Source organism: Neoarius graeffei, chromosome 10 (assembly GCF_027579695.1).
Source record: "Neoarius graeffei isolate fNeoGra1 chromosome 10, fNeoGra1.pri, whole genome shotgun sequence".
Classification (NCBI taxonomy): domain Eukaryota; kingdom Metazoa; phylum Chordata; class Actinopteri; order Siluriformes; family Ariidae; genus Neoarius; species Neoarius graeffei.
In genome coordinates this window covers 10720966-10736076 of record NC_083578.1, presented here as the reverse complement: position 1 = coordinate 10736076, position 15111 = coordinate 10720966, and the positions used below count along the sequence as shown (strand labels likewise).

Below are 15111 nucleotides of genomic sequence, written 5' to 3'. Positions count from 1 at the left end.
ATGCCTTGCGTGAACAGGGAAAGCCCACCACGTGACGCATGATGTGGTATTTTGTATCGGGTCATGGTGAAGCAGGAAAAAATAACGGAGAATTTAGGGCCACGTGGAGAGAAATTAATTAATTGTTCTATTTTTTTTAAAAATGATAATAAAACTGGAAGTCTGTGATTCGAATTCAGTAGCTTTCGGTCCACTAAACAAAAATAATAACTGGGTGTCAGGAAAATTCTTTTTCTGACCTACACTTGAAAAATCTGAAAGGCAGTACAGCTTTAACAGTTATTCCACGAAATCGAGTCGTACATGAGCTGATCACCGGCTATAATCCATGTACGACGAGATTGAGTGGAATAACTGTTTTATTCTATCCACATTCACTGGATTTTGAGAAACGGGGCAGTTTTATTTTTATTTTTTGCAAATTCGATCGATAAAAAGTTCATACAAAACGTCCGACAAAATAATTTCTGCTTAGAATGTAAATAAACCAGTGAAATGACATGAGCAATTTGTGAAAAATGCTATAATAATAATTATTATTATTATTTAAAAATGAAAAAAGACACGTTCTTACCATCAAATACTTTCATTCCATATTTTGTTCCATTTTTTGGGGGGGGGGTTGTTTTCGAGTAGAGTTTTTATTTCGTCCTCGGTTGGTTCAGCAACACGCTCTGCCATTTTGTTTGTCTCCACTCATGGTATATGAGCTAATATCCTAGTTGTAGAGTAGCCAATCAGAGCGCACGATTGCTCATATCCAGTGAATGTGGATAGAATATAATACGATATGTCCTAACTGATGCATTCTGTCTGAATGAAATAACGGAGGCCTGTGATTGGGTAGTATCGCTCTGATTGGCAGGAGAGACAGGAACTTCATCCCTCCCATCCAGACAGGAGTGAAATTACAGTATTGAGCTTTGATGATGGAGCAGACGTTCACTGTTCGATGTCACTCGAGATGGTTTTATCCGAAGCACCTTCCAAGTGAAGTCGAATTCAAGGTTTCGAGGTCTTCCTGAACCTTCCATGATCGTCTGAGTCAGTTGAGGAAAATCCTGTTCTGCTGTGTGTGAAATAGGAATTCTGAATCGACAGCGAATATTAAAATGCTGTCGTACTGCAGTTTCCTCCATCTCATTCTCTCTGTTTTTCCTCTCACTGCCTGTTTTCTCATTCACCCTGGCAGTAATGTGAAAAACGCCTCTGAGTACACAGCGTATGTTCCAGGGCCTGGGGCGAGATTGCTGCTCCTATAGAGCACATTGCGCGATTCTGATGGATGGGCACTCACACAGGCAGAGCGCTGACGCAAGCGGCACACATACTCCGAGTCTGTATTCACATTCTGGCCCAGATTACAGCTGTAACACACACACACACACACACACATTGCACATACAGACATGCAGGCTACAAGCACAGTTATCCCATAAGACGCATTTGTGTGCTTTGTTATATTTAAGGAGTTAAAACACTGCACAAACCCAGACTGTGTGTCTGATGCTGTCTTTGATTTCCAGTCTCTTCTGTTTTTCCGCACAAAAAGAAGCAGATTTGATCACAGCTCATAACTCTCAGAGATAAAGCGAAGACATTAATCATGCGTTCAGAAAAACCTGGAAATGTATCGACTTTTTTTCCTCCCACTCATAAGCTCTATATGGATCGTGTTAGCTTTACATGAAGTGTCTAGAAACGTCACAGCATCTTTCGCCAACTTGAAAATGACAAATGACAGAGTTTGACTGACAGTGAAAATGTACAGTGTTTGTCTTTTTGTTGGTTTGTTGGGCTTTTTTTCCCTAGATTTCTGAGATGTGTGTGACTATTTGACCCAGTGACTATACTGTGCTCGGAAAAGCTGCTTGTGTCCCAGTGTTCAAAAGATGCACGGAAGTATAAAAAAGAAAAACCAATCCGACTGCTTTCAACTTTCAGGATTTCAGGATTCTGAAGCCTTTGGCCAGAAAAGTGTACAAAACATATGAAGCTGAGACTAGTGTAGGAATAACCCCAATTATCATATGACTCATACATACATACATGTCAACCTTTGGTCAATCAAACCTGTATAACCAACCTCCAAAATCCGTATTTCCCTTATAAAATCCGTATAAGATGCAAATTAAAATAATTTACCTAAAATTTGAATGATAATTAACAATGATATATAACAATGATACACAAAGTGTTATCAGTGTAGTTACGAAGGAAATACTTCGTTGCTTGGAGACAGGTTTCACCGAGCGGCTATTATGCGCGAGACTTCATATTAGCCACAAAGTCAGAAAAATCTGTTCGTAAAATTACATTATAATGACCAAATACAACCCCGATTCCAAAAAAGTTGGGACAAAGTACAAATTGTAAATAAAAACGGAATGCAATGATGTGGAAGTTTCAAAATTCCATATTTTATTCAGAATAGAACATAGATGACATATCAAATGTTTAAACTGAGAAAATGTATCATTTAAAGAGAAAAATTAGGTGATTTTAAATTTCATGACAACACCACATCTCAAAAAAGTTGGGACAAGGCCATGTTTCCCACTGTGAGACATCCCCTTTTCTCTTTACAACAGTCTGTAAACGTCTGGGGACTGAGGAGACAAGTTGCTCAAGTTTAGGGATAGGAATGTTAACCCATTCTTGTCTAATGTAGGATTCTAGTTGCTCAACTGTCTTAGGCCTTTTTTGTCGTATCTTCCGTTTTATGATGCGCCAAATGTTTTCTATGGGTGAAAGATCTGGACTGCAGGCTGGCCAGTTCAGTACCCGGACCCTTCTTCTACGCAGCCATGATGCTGTAATTGATGCAGTATGTGGTTTGGCATTGTCATGTTGGAAAATGCAAGGTCTTCCCTGAAAGAGACGTCGTCTGGATGGGAGCATATGTTGCTCTAGAACCTGGATATACCTTTCAGCATTGATGGTGTCTTTCCAGATGTGTAAGCTGCCCATGCCACACACACTAATGCAACCCCACACCATCAGAGATGCAGGCTTCTGAACTGAGCGCTGATAACAACTTGGGTCGTCCTTCTCCTCTTTAGTCCGAATGACACGGCATCCCTGATTTCCATAAAGAACTTCACATTTTGATTCGTCTGACCACAGAACAGTTTTCCACTTTGCCACAGTCCATTTTAAATGAGCCTTGGTCCAGAAAAGACGTCTGTGCTTCTGGATCATGTTTAGATACGGCTGCTTCTTTGAACTATAGAGTTTTAGCTGGCAACGGCGGATGGCACGGTGAATTGTGTTCACAGATAATGTTCTCTGGAAATATTCCTGAGCCCATTTTGTGATTTCCAATACAGAAGCATGCCTGTATGTGATGCAGTGGCGTCTAAGGGCCCGAAGATCATGGGCACCCAGTATGGTTTTCCGGCCTTGACCCTTACACACTGAGATTCTTCCAGATTCTCTGAATCTTTTGATGATATTATGCACTGTAGATGATGATATGTTCAAACTCTTTGCAATTTTACACTGTCGAACTCCTTTCTGATATTGCTCCACTATTTGTCGGCGCAGAATTAGGGGGATTGGTGATCCTCTTCCCATCTTTACTTCTGAGAGCTGCTGTCACTCCAAGATGCTCTTTTTATACCCAGTCATGTTAATGACCTATTGCCAATTGACCTAATGAGTTGCAATTTGGTCCTCCAGCTGTTCCTTTTTTGTACCTTTAACTTTTCCAGCCTCTTATTGCCCCTGTCCCAACTTTTTTGAGATGTGTTGCTGTCATGAAATTTCAAATGAGCCAATATTTGGCATGAAATTTCAAAATGTCTCACTTTCGACATTTGATATGTTGTCTATGTTCTATTGTGAATACAATATCAGTTTTTGTGATTTGTAAATTATTGCATTCTGTTTTTATTTACAATTTGTACTTTGTCCCAACTTTTTTGGAATCGGGGTTGTACAATGAAAAGTATTTTTCCAGTCTCGCCTGTGAAAGGTAATCCCATGTGATCTCGTTTGGACGGTAAACCTGTTGGTACAGTTAAACGCAGCACATGAATGAGGCATCTTTATTCTCGGCTACTGTCTAGACGCTATACCAGAGACGGTTGAAGAATCTCCACTTTGCCACATCCAATATGGCGGCGAGGATGACGTATGATTCTACGCAGAAGGCGGCGTCTATGTTTATATGTCTATGACTTCACGGTTGGCGGGATTCTCGCAATGCGGTGTGCGCATGATCAAAAGTGGAACGAAGTCTCGCTACCACAAGATAACGCGCGATTTCATAAGACTCTTTACTGGCTGTCTGTGGTGTACAGTACGTTTGTAAATGTTATGCGCTCTTTTATCATCGTGGGAATTGATTATAGCTCTAAATAAATATTGAAGTTTTTTTGAAAGAATCCGTATAACTTTATTTATACGCCCGTATACTATGTTTATTGAATCAAATCCATATAAAATACGGACATTCCGTATAGGTTGACATGTATGCTCATACGGACCCGCACGCACGCTTTTAATAAAACCATTAGGAAAAGTCATGTGACTGGGCAGATACGGATTTTTTAATCCGGTTCGGAAAAAAACGTATGCAGCCCCGGACCCGTTTCTCTCGCTTCCGCCATTTTCATTTTGCTCTGAATTGTTAGTTTGAAAAAATGAGCGACACAACCCAGCACAGTGAAAGCGAATTTTATTATCCAGACAATTTATCAGACACAGACCTAATTGAACGAGGTGGAATTGTTGAAGAAAATGAAAAAAGGTACTTTCGAGCGAAGAAATTCACTTGCTTATACAAAGACAACAACAAGAAAACACTGTAAAAAAAAAAATAAGTACGACATGAACATTTTCAGAAGATTTCTTGCTGAAGTTAAGGAGGAAAGAGACACAACAGTCATCCCCTCGAAGGAGCTCGACAGCTTGCTATGTAGTTTCGATATACAAGTGAAGAAAAAAGGAAATTTCGACTATGAAGCTGACACTTTTCCTTTTCGCGACGTATTCAGTGCTACCTTGACAACAACAGTAAGATACACCATTGTTCATCATTTTCCACTGTGTATGTTAGTTAAAAAAGGTCATATGATAAAATGCATATTGACCGAGTTACAGTGGTGCTTGAAAGTTTATGAACCCTTTAGAATTTTCTGTATTTCTGCATAAATATGACCGAAAACATCATCAAATTTTCACACAAGTCCTAAAAGTAGATAAAGAGAACCCAGTTAAACAAATGAGACAAAAATATTATACTTGGTCATTTATTTACTGAGGAAAATGATCCAATATTACACATCTGTGAGTGGCAAAAGTATGTGAACCTTTGCTTTCAGTATCTGGTGTGATCCCCTTGTGCAGCAATAACTGCAACTAACCGTTTGCGGTAACTGTTGATCAGTCCTGCACACCGGCTTGGAGGAATTTTAGCCCGTTCCTCCGTACAGAACAGCTTCAACTCTGGGATGTTGGTGGGTTTCCTCACATGAACTGCTCGCTTCAGGTCCTTCCACAACATTTCGATTGGATTAAGGTCAGGACTTTGACTTGGCCATTCCAAAACATTCACTTTATTCTTCTTTAACCGTTCTTTGGTAGAACGACTTGTGTGCTTAGGGTCGTTGTCTTGCTGCATGACCCACCTTCTCTTGAGACTCCGTTCATGGACAGATGTCCTGACATTTTCCTTTAGCATTCGCTGGTATAATTCAGAATTCATTGTTCCATCGATGATGGCAAGCCGTCCTGGCCCAGATGCAGCAAAACAGGCCCAAACCATGATACTACCACCACCATGTTTCACAGATGGGATAAGGTTCTTATGCTGGAATGCAGTGTTTTCCTTTTTCCAAACATAACGCTTCTCATTTAAACCAAAAAGTTCTATTTTGGTCTCATCCGTCCACAAAACATTTTTCCAATAGCCTTCTGGCTTGCCCACGTGATCTTTAGCAAACTGCAGACAAGCAGCAATATTCTTTTTGGAGAGCAGTGGCTTTCTCCTTGCAACCCTGCTATGCACACCATTGTTGTTCAGTGTTCTCCTGATGGTGGACTCATGAACATTAACATTAGCCAGTGTGAAAGAGGCCTTCAGTTGCTTAGAAGTTACCCTGGGGTCCTTTGTGACCTAGCCAACTATTACACGCCTTGCTCTTGGAGTGATCTTTATTGGTCGACCACTCCTGGGGAGGGGAACAATGGTCTTGAATTTCCTCCATTTGTACACAATCTGTTTTAGGCCATATTTATGCAGAAATATAGAAAATTCTAAAGGGTTCACAAACTTTCAAGCACCACTGTAGGTTGGGCCGGACGGGAAAATATTTGGCTCTTGGTCATTTGTACTCACAGCCTTTTGTTCGCTTTCAGGTTTTTTGTTTTCAACATTTCCATCATGTTTTTTGCTTTTTTTTCTGAAACCGCTTGAAAAGCAAGAGTGCTTTTAGTCGAAGCAGAGCCTGTAGTGCAAAATAAGCTCTAAAAAGTAAAGCACGATTACTCTTTTGTCTTATTTTTCATGATTATATGGTTGCATCAGTTAATTTTTTTTAAAACTGGTCGTCTCACTTGCAGACAAAACCAGTGATATATATACCCAGTGACTAGGAAAATAAATAAATAAAATTAAAACAGTTATATCTCCATCCTGGTGCATTTTGTGATTCCAAATCCCAATCCGTCTTCACAGCCATTTTCGTGAGTGAGGTACAGACGAGAATTGCATTTTGAATCTTTCATCTCTATCAGGTTACAGCTCAGCCATTCAGAGCGTCTCCTCTTGCTGTCCTCTCGTCCAGGTCCGCCGTTCCCTCCGCAAGACGTCCAGGTGCATTGTGGGACATCGCCGGGGGTTCTGCAGGTGCACTGGAAACCCCCTCCTCTCTCACCAAGCGGCACCTCCAATGGCGCCAACGTCATGGGCTACGTGGTCTGCACCAAAGGTCAAAAGGTCAGTACGTGGGATAAGGGGGTAAGTGCAATATCAGCATCAGCTCCTTGTGTTAGTGTATTCTGTATCCGTCACCTATAATCTGATATCAGATTTTGGAAGAGCGTCTCCTTGGCTGATGTTGCTCTCTGTCACCATCTGCTGAGTGATACGTACCATAGCACATATCTATGTGTGTGTATAGTTCATTATATTATAGATATAAACAATTTGATCATCTTCGTGATTGATTAAAAAAAAAACAGAAGTGGATCAGGATGAAGGTGATCAGTCAGAATAGTAAAGATTTGTCATGACCTTACCTTACCTCTACATGGACTGGATAAGGATAAAGAAGAATGTACCGCAGTCTGTCAGTGATTGGAGCGCTAGAGATGTCGTTCTGTCGGTTTACATCCACTCCGTGAACCATATACTGTAAAATCTAAACATTTCTGTGTTGTGTGCGACAGATCGCAGAGGTAATGTTCCCCACGGCGGACTACGTGACAGTGGAGCTGAATCGTGTCCAGTGTCTGGAAGCACGTGAAGTTGTCGTACGCACCATCTCCGCTCAAGGCGAGTCGCAAGACTCCAACGCTGCCTCTATCCCACACAACCTACTGCCACCACCGCCCCAGTCCCGCCCACACCCACCTCCCTTCCCCCAAACCTACCCACAGAGCTTCCCCCACGCACAACCAACACCAACGCCAGCCCCACACACACAGTCACCTCCTTCTCAACCTCAACCTCAAATCCACCCCCCACCCTCTCCTCAGCCGTTCTCCAAACCCAAACTCCTCCCAAGTGCCCGAGATGCCCACGCCAAAGAGCCAGAAGCAGGCAGGAGGCAGTGCCAGCCCTGGGAGCCTCACCAACGAGCCCCGTCGCCCCTGCCACGCCCAACCGCCGGGGGTCACGGCCTGGAGCCGCCAGCACCACCGCCGCATGTGACCCAGAGGATCCTGCCCCAGCCTCAGGGAACGCCGATCTCCAACACAGTGGCGCGCGCCATGGCGAGGCAGGCGGCTCAGAGACACGGCGCCAACCATAAGGTGAACGTCAAAATACTCTGAAGCTGACCAGACTGCGTTACAAACTTTTAAAAATATTACTTTAGATGAATATGATATACAGTATACACCCACTGGCCACTTTAATAGGAACTTGTTCTTGATTCTAAGAGCCCTGTTCTTGGCTGCAGGACTGGAACCCAACGTGTTCTTCTGTTTTCTGTTGCGTGCTGAGATGCTTTTCTGCTCACCACAGTTGTAAAGAGTGATTATATAAGTTACGATATCCTTCCTGGCAAAAAAGCTCGAACCACCTCAAATCTGTCCATTTTCCTCTGACCTCTCTTATCAACAAGGCGTTTGTTTCCACCCACAGAACTGTTGCTCACTCACTCGATGTTTTTTGTTTTTTGCACCATTCTGTGTAAACTCTAGAGACTGTTGTTTGTGTGTGAAAACCCCAGGAGATCAGCAGTTTCTGAAACACTCAAAAAAAAAAAAAGTCCATCTGGCTCAAACCAACACCCACGGCACAGTGAAAGAAAGTCAGTCACACTTCACTGTGAGATCACAATTTTTCCCATTCTGATGTTTGATGAACTGAAGCTCGTGATTTGATGCATCGTGCTCCTGTCAAGGGATCGGCTGATTACAGAACTGCATCAAACAGCAGGTGGTTGTTATGGGTGCTCCTAATAAAGTGGCTGGTGAGTGTATGACATTAGTCATGAGTCGTAAAGCAGGACATATTTATATTTCAGCCCTAACGTCCTGTCAGAGCGATGAAATTATACATTTTTGCGTGTAAAATTTTGCGGTTGTTTTTCAGACAGATATCCGGCTCATTCCTGAGCGCAAGTCAATACTGAACTTTTACTTCCATCACCGAACAGGACGTTTCTCTTGCAGCCTGGTGCAACGCTTGCTTTACACTTTTGCTCAAGATTTGAACAAGACGGATAAAGGATTTGCCCCATGATTGCTCAGACACAGGGTTGATTCGTGACCCCCAAGTTGCCCATGTGGCCAGTTTTCTTCCTTCTTTTAACCACAGTGTAAACTTGTAAAAAAAAAAAAAAGATGGTTTGTCTGCTTTATGTTTATGTATATGGATTAATTTTCATCCCTCATCTTTATCTCATCTCATTATCTGTAGCCGCTTTATCCTTCTACAGGGTCGCAGGCAAGCTGGAGCCTATCCCAGCTGACTACGGGCGAAAGGCGGGGTACACCCTGGACAAGTCGCCAGGTCATCACAGGGCTGACACATAGACACAGACAACCATTCACACTCACATTCACACCTACGGTCAATTTAGAGTCACCAGTTAACCTAACCTGCATGTCTTTGGACTGTGGGGGAAACCGGAGCACCCGGAGGAAACCCACGCGGACATGGGGAGAACATGCAAACTCCACACAGAAAGGCCCTCGCCAGCCCCGGGGCTCGAACCCAGGACCTTCTTGCTGTGAGGCGACAGCGCTAACCACTACACCACCGTGCCGCCCCCTCATCTTTATCTGGCATTATTTCATGCGACTGCTCCGACACGTTTTATAATCTTTGAACTCTGACAGGTTGCATCACAGTCTAATTCAGAAGAAGTTTATTGACTAATCTTGAACATCACAGTGCATTACACTGCAAAAAATGGCCTTTCAAAAATAAGAAATAAAAGATTAAAACAAAGCATATTTGCTTGAATCAGGTGAAAAAAATCTGCCAGTGGAACTAGTCAAATTTGACTTGGTAAGATTTCTTAAAGTAAGATGAAAACTCTAACCTGTTTTTAGATGAAATAAGATTGGGGAACTTCTTATGCGAGATCTGATTAAGTCAAAATAATCAAAATAGTTCTTATAACAAGATCGTACTTCTTACATTTAGCCATTCAAGTCATTTTTATTTATTTCATTTTAAGGGTATTTCACTTAAATTCATGACAAAAAGTCTTAGCAGTAAAAACTGAATTTAAGATAAATATACTAATATTAGGATTGTTAAATTCTACAACTAAGCATTGCTAGCTTAAAAGATTCTCCTTTTGTGACCTGTAATTAGTAAAATACTCTAGATGAGAGACCAGAGACTATCTTGAATCAAGTTGACGGCACGTGTAGCATTGCAACAAGTTTATTTTTTTCCCCATTTCAACATTCAAACATTAAAACATCTCTTAAGATTCCACTTCCCCAGGACCTCAGGCACCAAAAAAATTTAAAAAAGTCTACGCATTTTGACTTACAGTGCTTATACAACGCCAAAGCAACAGTGCATTTTGGGGGCACTGACTATTCATGTGTACGAGGGGTTTACAAGATCAGGCACAAAAAAACAAAAACCACTGAACTTAACTCACAGCATTCCAAAAAGACGTCACTAAAACGCCCTCCACTCACTCATAGCCTTTTTGAAGGCACTTGTCTGGTCTAGAGTCTGTACAGCATCTAGAAGGAGCTCACTCTGAATGACTGAGAAAACACTCGCAGTAAACTTAGGATCTGTAAGGTGGAGTTGAATTGGAATGAAAGATTCAAAGATTTCAGTAAAGTTCATTTATTCCCAAAACAAGCATACTTTGTTTTTTTTTCTTGAAACAAGATGAACCGCATTTGACAAATGTCCAAAATGTACTTACTTGTTTTAAAAAAAACTTTTATTTTCAAAGGTGCTCCAAATAAGACTTTTTCAAGACATTTTGTCTATACAAGATTTTCAAGATGGACTGTCTAAAAACTAGCCTTTCTAGCTAAATGAGGTTTTGCTTGTTGGGCAATTATGTCTTATAATAAGGGTGGCTAGATGTTCTGACTTGAAAATAGACAAATAAACTTCCTAAGATTTGTATTTTTTGCAGTGTAGGAAGCCCGTCCTGCTGAATGTGATTGATATCGTCTGCCTGCCGCTTACACACCAGCTTTAAGGTTTTAATGTTGCTCTGAAAAGGAAAAGCAACAAGTTAATAATGGCGCCCAGGCCTGCCTATAAGTTCTTCACTGTAAAGATTCAATACTGTGACCATATTCCTCATGGACTGCCATACTGTCCTATATGTGTTGTGATTAGTGCTGTCAAAAATGTCGCGTTATTATCGCGTTAACTTGACTCAATTTTAACGGCGATAATTTTTTTATCGCGAGATTAACGATCTGTGACATGATGTAGGTTTTTCATAAGCTTTTGAAACTGCCAGGAACTTGGAACAGAGACTTTGCTTAGAAAAACGATAGCAGCTAGACTGTAATGCCACGCCCCGCACAGCCAGAGTCCTCTGCCCTCCCCCCAAAGAACCAGCGCGGGCAGGGCGCGCTAGCCCCGCGCCTCGGGACGAAGAGCCACGGTGCTCGGCTTAGGTTTCGTTTTCACATCGGCGGCTCCAGCCCGACTTTGCAGTGGCTGTGACAAGACGTGTTATGCTCTGCAATTAAAAAAAAAAACACTGGTACAAAGCAAGCCCATTCACTTTTTTATTCTGATAAGAGAATTACAATGGTTTTTCATGTGACAAAAATGTGCGATTAATCGCGAGTTAACTATGACAGTCGCGACATTAATCGCGATTAAATATTTTAATCGCTTGACAGCACTAGTTGTGATGTATTATTACTAATACGTGCATGTATCTGTGTGGATGTTTCAGCCGGAGAGAAGGAACATCTTCAGTGAAAGGAATAATACTCCTCACTCCGACGAGGAGGACGATGTTTACGACTCGCCCCACACCAGGCGGAGAGGAGCCTCAGTGGACGACTTTCTCAGGGGCTCTGAACTGAGCAGACATGTAAGATGTAGGACATATCGGATGTCAGACATTTTACAGATCTTTAGCCTTTAAACCAAGGGTTCTCAACCTTTTCTACTTTAAGGCCCACCTATTCATACTTGTAATGAGTCAAAAGATCCCCGACTCGTTATAAGTACCACTCAACGTCAGCCAACAGAATTTACAGTGGTGCTTGAAAGTTTGTGAACCCTTTAGAATTTTCTAGATTTCTGCATATATCTGACCGAAAACGTCATCAGATTTTCACACAAGTCCTAAAAGTAGATAAAGAGAACCCAGTTAAACAAATGAGACAAAAATATTATACTTGGTCATTTATTTATTGAGGAAAATTATCCAATATTACATGTCTGTGAGTGGCAAAAGTATGTGAACCTGTAGGATTTGCGGTTAATCAAAGTCAGGTGTTTTCAATCAGTGGGATGACAATCAGGTGTGAGTGGGCACCCTGTTTTATTTAAAGAACAGGGATCTATCAAAGTCTGGTCTTCACAACACATGTTTGTGGAAGTGCATCATGGCACGAACAAAGGAGATTTCTGAGGACCTCAGAAAAAGCGTTGTTGATGCTCATCAGGCTGGAAAAGGTTACAAAACCATCTCTAAAGAGTTTGGACTCCACTAATCCACAGTCAGACTGACTGTGTACAAATGGAGGAAATTCAAAACTATTGTTACCCTCCCCAGGAGTGGTCGACTAACAAAGATCACTCCGAGAGCAAGGCGTGTAATAGTCGGCGAGGTCACAAAAGACCCCAGGGTAACTTCTAAGCAACTGAAGGCCTCTCTGACATTGACTAATGTTAATGTTCATGAGTCCAAAATCAGGAGAACACTGAACAACAATGGTGTGCATGGCAGGGCTGCAAGGAGAAAGCCACTGCTCTCCAAAAACAACATTGCTGCTCGTTTGCAGTTTGCTAAAGATCATGTGAACAAGCCAGAAGGCTATTGGAAAAATGTTTTGTGGACGGATGAGACCAAAATAGAACTTTTTGGTTTAAATGAGGAGCGTTATGTTTGGAGAAAGGAAAACACTGCATTCCAGCATAAGAACCTTATCCCATCTGTGAAACATGGTGGTGGTAGTATCATGGTTTGGGCCCGTTTTGCTGCATCTGGGCCAGGACGGCTTGCCATCATCGATGAAACAATGAATTCTGAATTATACCAGCGAATTCTAAAGGAAAAAGTCAGGACATCTGTCCATGAACTGAATCTCAAGAGAAGGTGGGTCATGCAGCAAGACAACGACCCTAAGCACACAAGGCGTTCTACCAAAGAATGGCTAAAGAAGAATAAAGTGAATGTTTTGGAATGGCCAAGTCAAAGTCCTGACCTTAATCCAATCGAAATGTTGTGGAAGGACCTGAAGCGAGCAGTTCATGTGAGGAAACCCACCAACATCCCAGAGTTGAAGCTGTTCTGTACGGAGGAACGGGCTAAAATTCCTCCAAGCCGGTGTGCGGGACTGATCAACAATTTAGTTGCAGTAATCTGATGATGTTTTCGGTCATATTTATGCAGAAATCTAGAAAATTCTAAAGGATTCGCAAACTTTCAAGCACCACTGTAAATATGTGACTCAGATCCGTGATGTATTTTGGATGAAAGATGCGAGTTTTCTGACACGAGAAGATAACGTGTGATTTTCTTTTTATTATATCGACACAACAAAATGTCCCCAAATTTATCGAAACAATTCATCGATTTAATCACGAGTGACATATAGAGATTTATGTCGTTCTCCATGTCCCGGATGGAGCTCGGATGAAAAATTCGAGTGGTGTATTTCCCAGTAAAACACTCGTGTCCATATAAAATATATAATTATTTATCTTGGAGTGGTTTTTTTTTTCAGAGGTTTTCATATTCAGTGAAAATAGGATTTTCTTTTTCTTTCGTAATCTGAAGTCAGGTTGAAGCCTCTCTTTCTTGCTCTTTTTGTATTCTGTTTATTCTCTCTCTCTCCAGCACCACCACTTCTCCCACAGCGAGGAGTACTACACGGAGAGCAGCCGAGGTTCAGATCTGTCCGACATCATGGAGGAGGACGAGGAGGACGTGTACTGCGAGATGCAGCTGGAGGAAGGCCGCCGGCGGAGCATCAGCTCACACAACACACTCAAGGTACAGAGCACACACTCGAGCAGCCGGCGCATGTGTTGGTTGCGGTGGGGGCTGGTCCTCTGGGTAAACGCAGAGGGATGGAGCATGCTGTGGTGTCTAGGGTGCCTCCTAGAGGAAAGAAGGTATTAGCCAATGCATACTGATGTACTGCTTTAACTCGGTTCAAAAACAAGGGCGACAGAGATTAAAGGGGATTGGATGAGACTCTGAGGAGTCCAAAGATTTCTGGTTTGAGTTAAGGCTTAGGAAGAGTGATGAGGACGTAACACCCTGCTCTTTACTGGGATGCAGTGGCTTTGCACTAAACCTCATGCAACATTCTGTCCCTTTGATCAAACATGGATCCGACTAACGGCAAGCGGACGAGTGGGATTTTTTTTGTTTGTTTGTTTTCGGCTTAAACATTTTTACCTGTGCATCATTTCTCTGATATGAACTACATTTTTTTTAAATTAATTACCCTTTTTTTTCCCTGATTAATTAAGCACAAAAAACACAAAAGTGAAAAAAAAATCAATAAAATGGAGCCAACCAGAATATCTGGGTTAGCCAGAGCCTGGACTCATACAGACCTCGTTATTAAGAAGATAAGCTTCATCCTGTGGTGAGGTCAAAGTCTGGCTCAAGTAGTAGTGACTTTGGAAGGTTTTAGAAGCTTGGAGCTTAAACTGGGATATTGGAACATGTTGTAGCGAAGGTGTTACACACTGCGCTCGGTAGGGCGACATTGGCTTTGAGCTGCCCGGATTTAAAGGGATAGTTTGGCCAAAAATGAAAGCTACACACTGTTCCCTTTACCTCGGATAGCGCCAAGGTGCCAAGACTTCTCATGCGACGCACTGAAGAGAAATAGCTTGGCTTTCGAACTTTGGGCATAATGATACCACGGTGTGCTTATTATTACTATTAATATTTTCTTAGCTACCAGAATGTCATTGTGTCAGAAAAAAAACCCACACAAGTCTAAACGTCCTATTAGCCCCGTAGCTGCAAACAAAACCCAAAAGAAGGAAGTTTTAAACACCAAACATGTCTCGAGTGATGAAATGTAGATTTCATTTTGGTCCAGCTCTCGCTTTAACCTCATGCAGTCATGTTTCATACAGAGGTTTATGAAACGGCTTCAGCAGTTCTTCGTACCAGTCTGAAGGAACATGCAGACAAAAAAATCCTCGCGTTTTCTGCACTTTAACACCAGATCCAGCCGCTCAGTGTCAAGTGTGTTCGTGTCGGACAAATGCACTTCTTAGGTTCTTCA

General features: G+C 42.0%; 1 protein-coding gene across 1 annotated transcript in view; it reads left to right on the top strand.

The window, feature by feature from the left end:
* rimbp2b (RIMS binding protein 2b) overlaps window positions 1-15111 on the top strand; it is a 122405-nt gene that overhangs the window by 67325 nt on the left and 39969 nt on the right. Inside the window, exons 11-15 of the mRNA XM_060931274.1 lie at window positions 6792-6943; window positions 7396-7652; window positions 7776-7980; window positions 11580-11720; window positions 13698-13853. Coding sequence (XP_060787257.1) covers window positions 6792-6943; window positions 7396-7652; window positions 7776-7980; window positions 11580-11720; window positions 13698-13853 — 911 coding nt within the window. The remainder of the gene's footprint in view (window positions 1-6791; window positions 6944-7395; window positions 7653-7775; window positions 7981-11579; window positions 11721-13697; window positions 13854-15111) is intronic.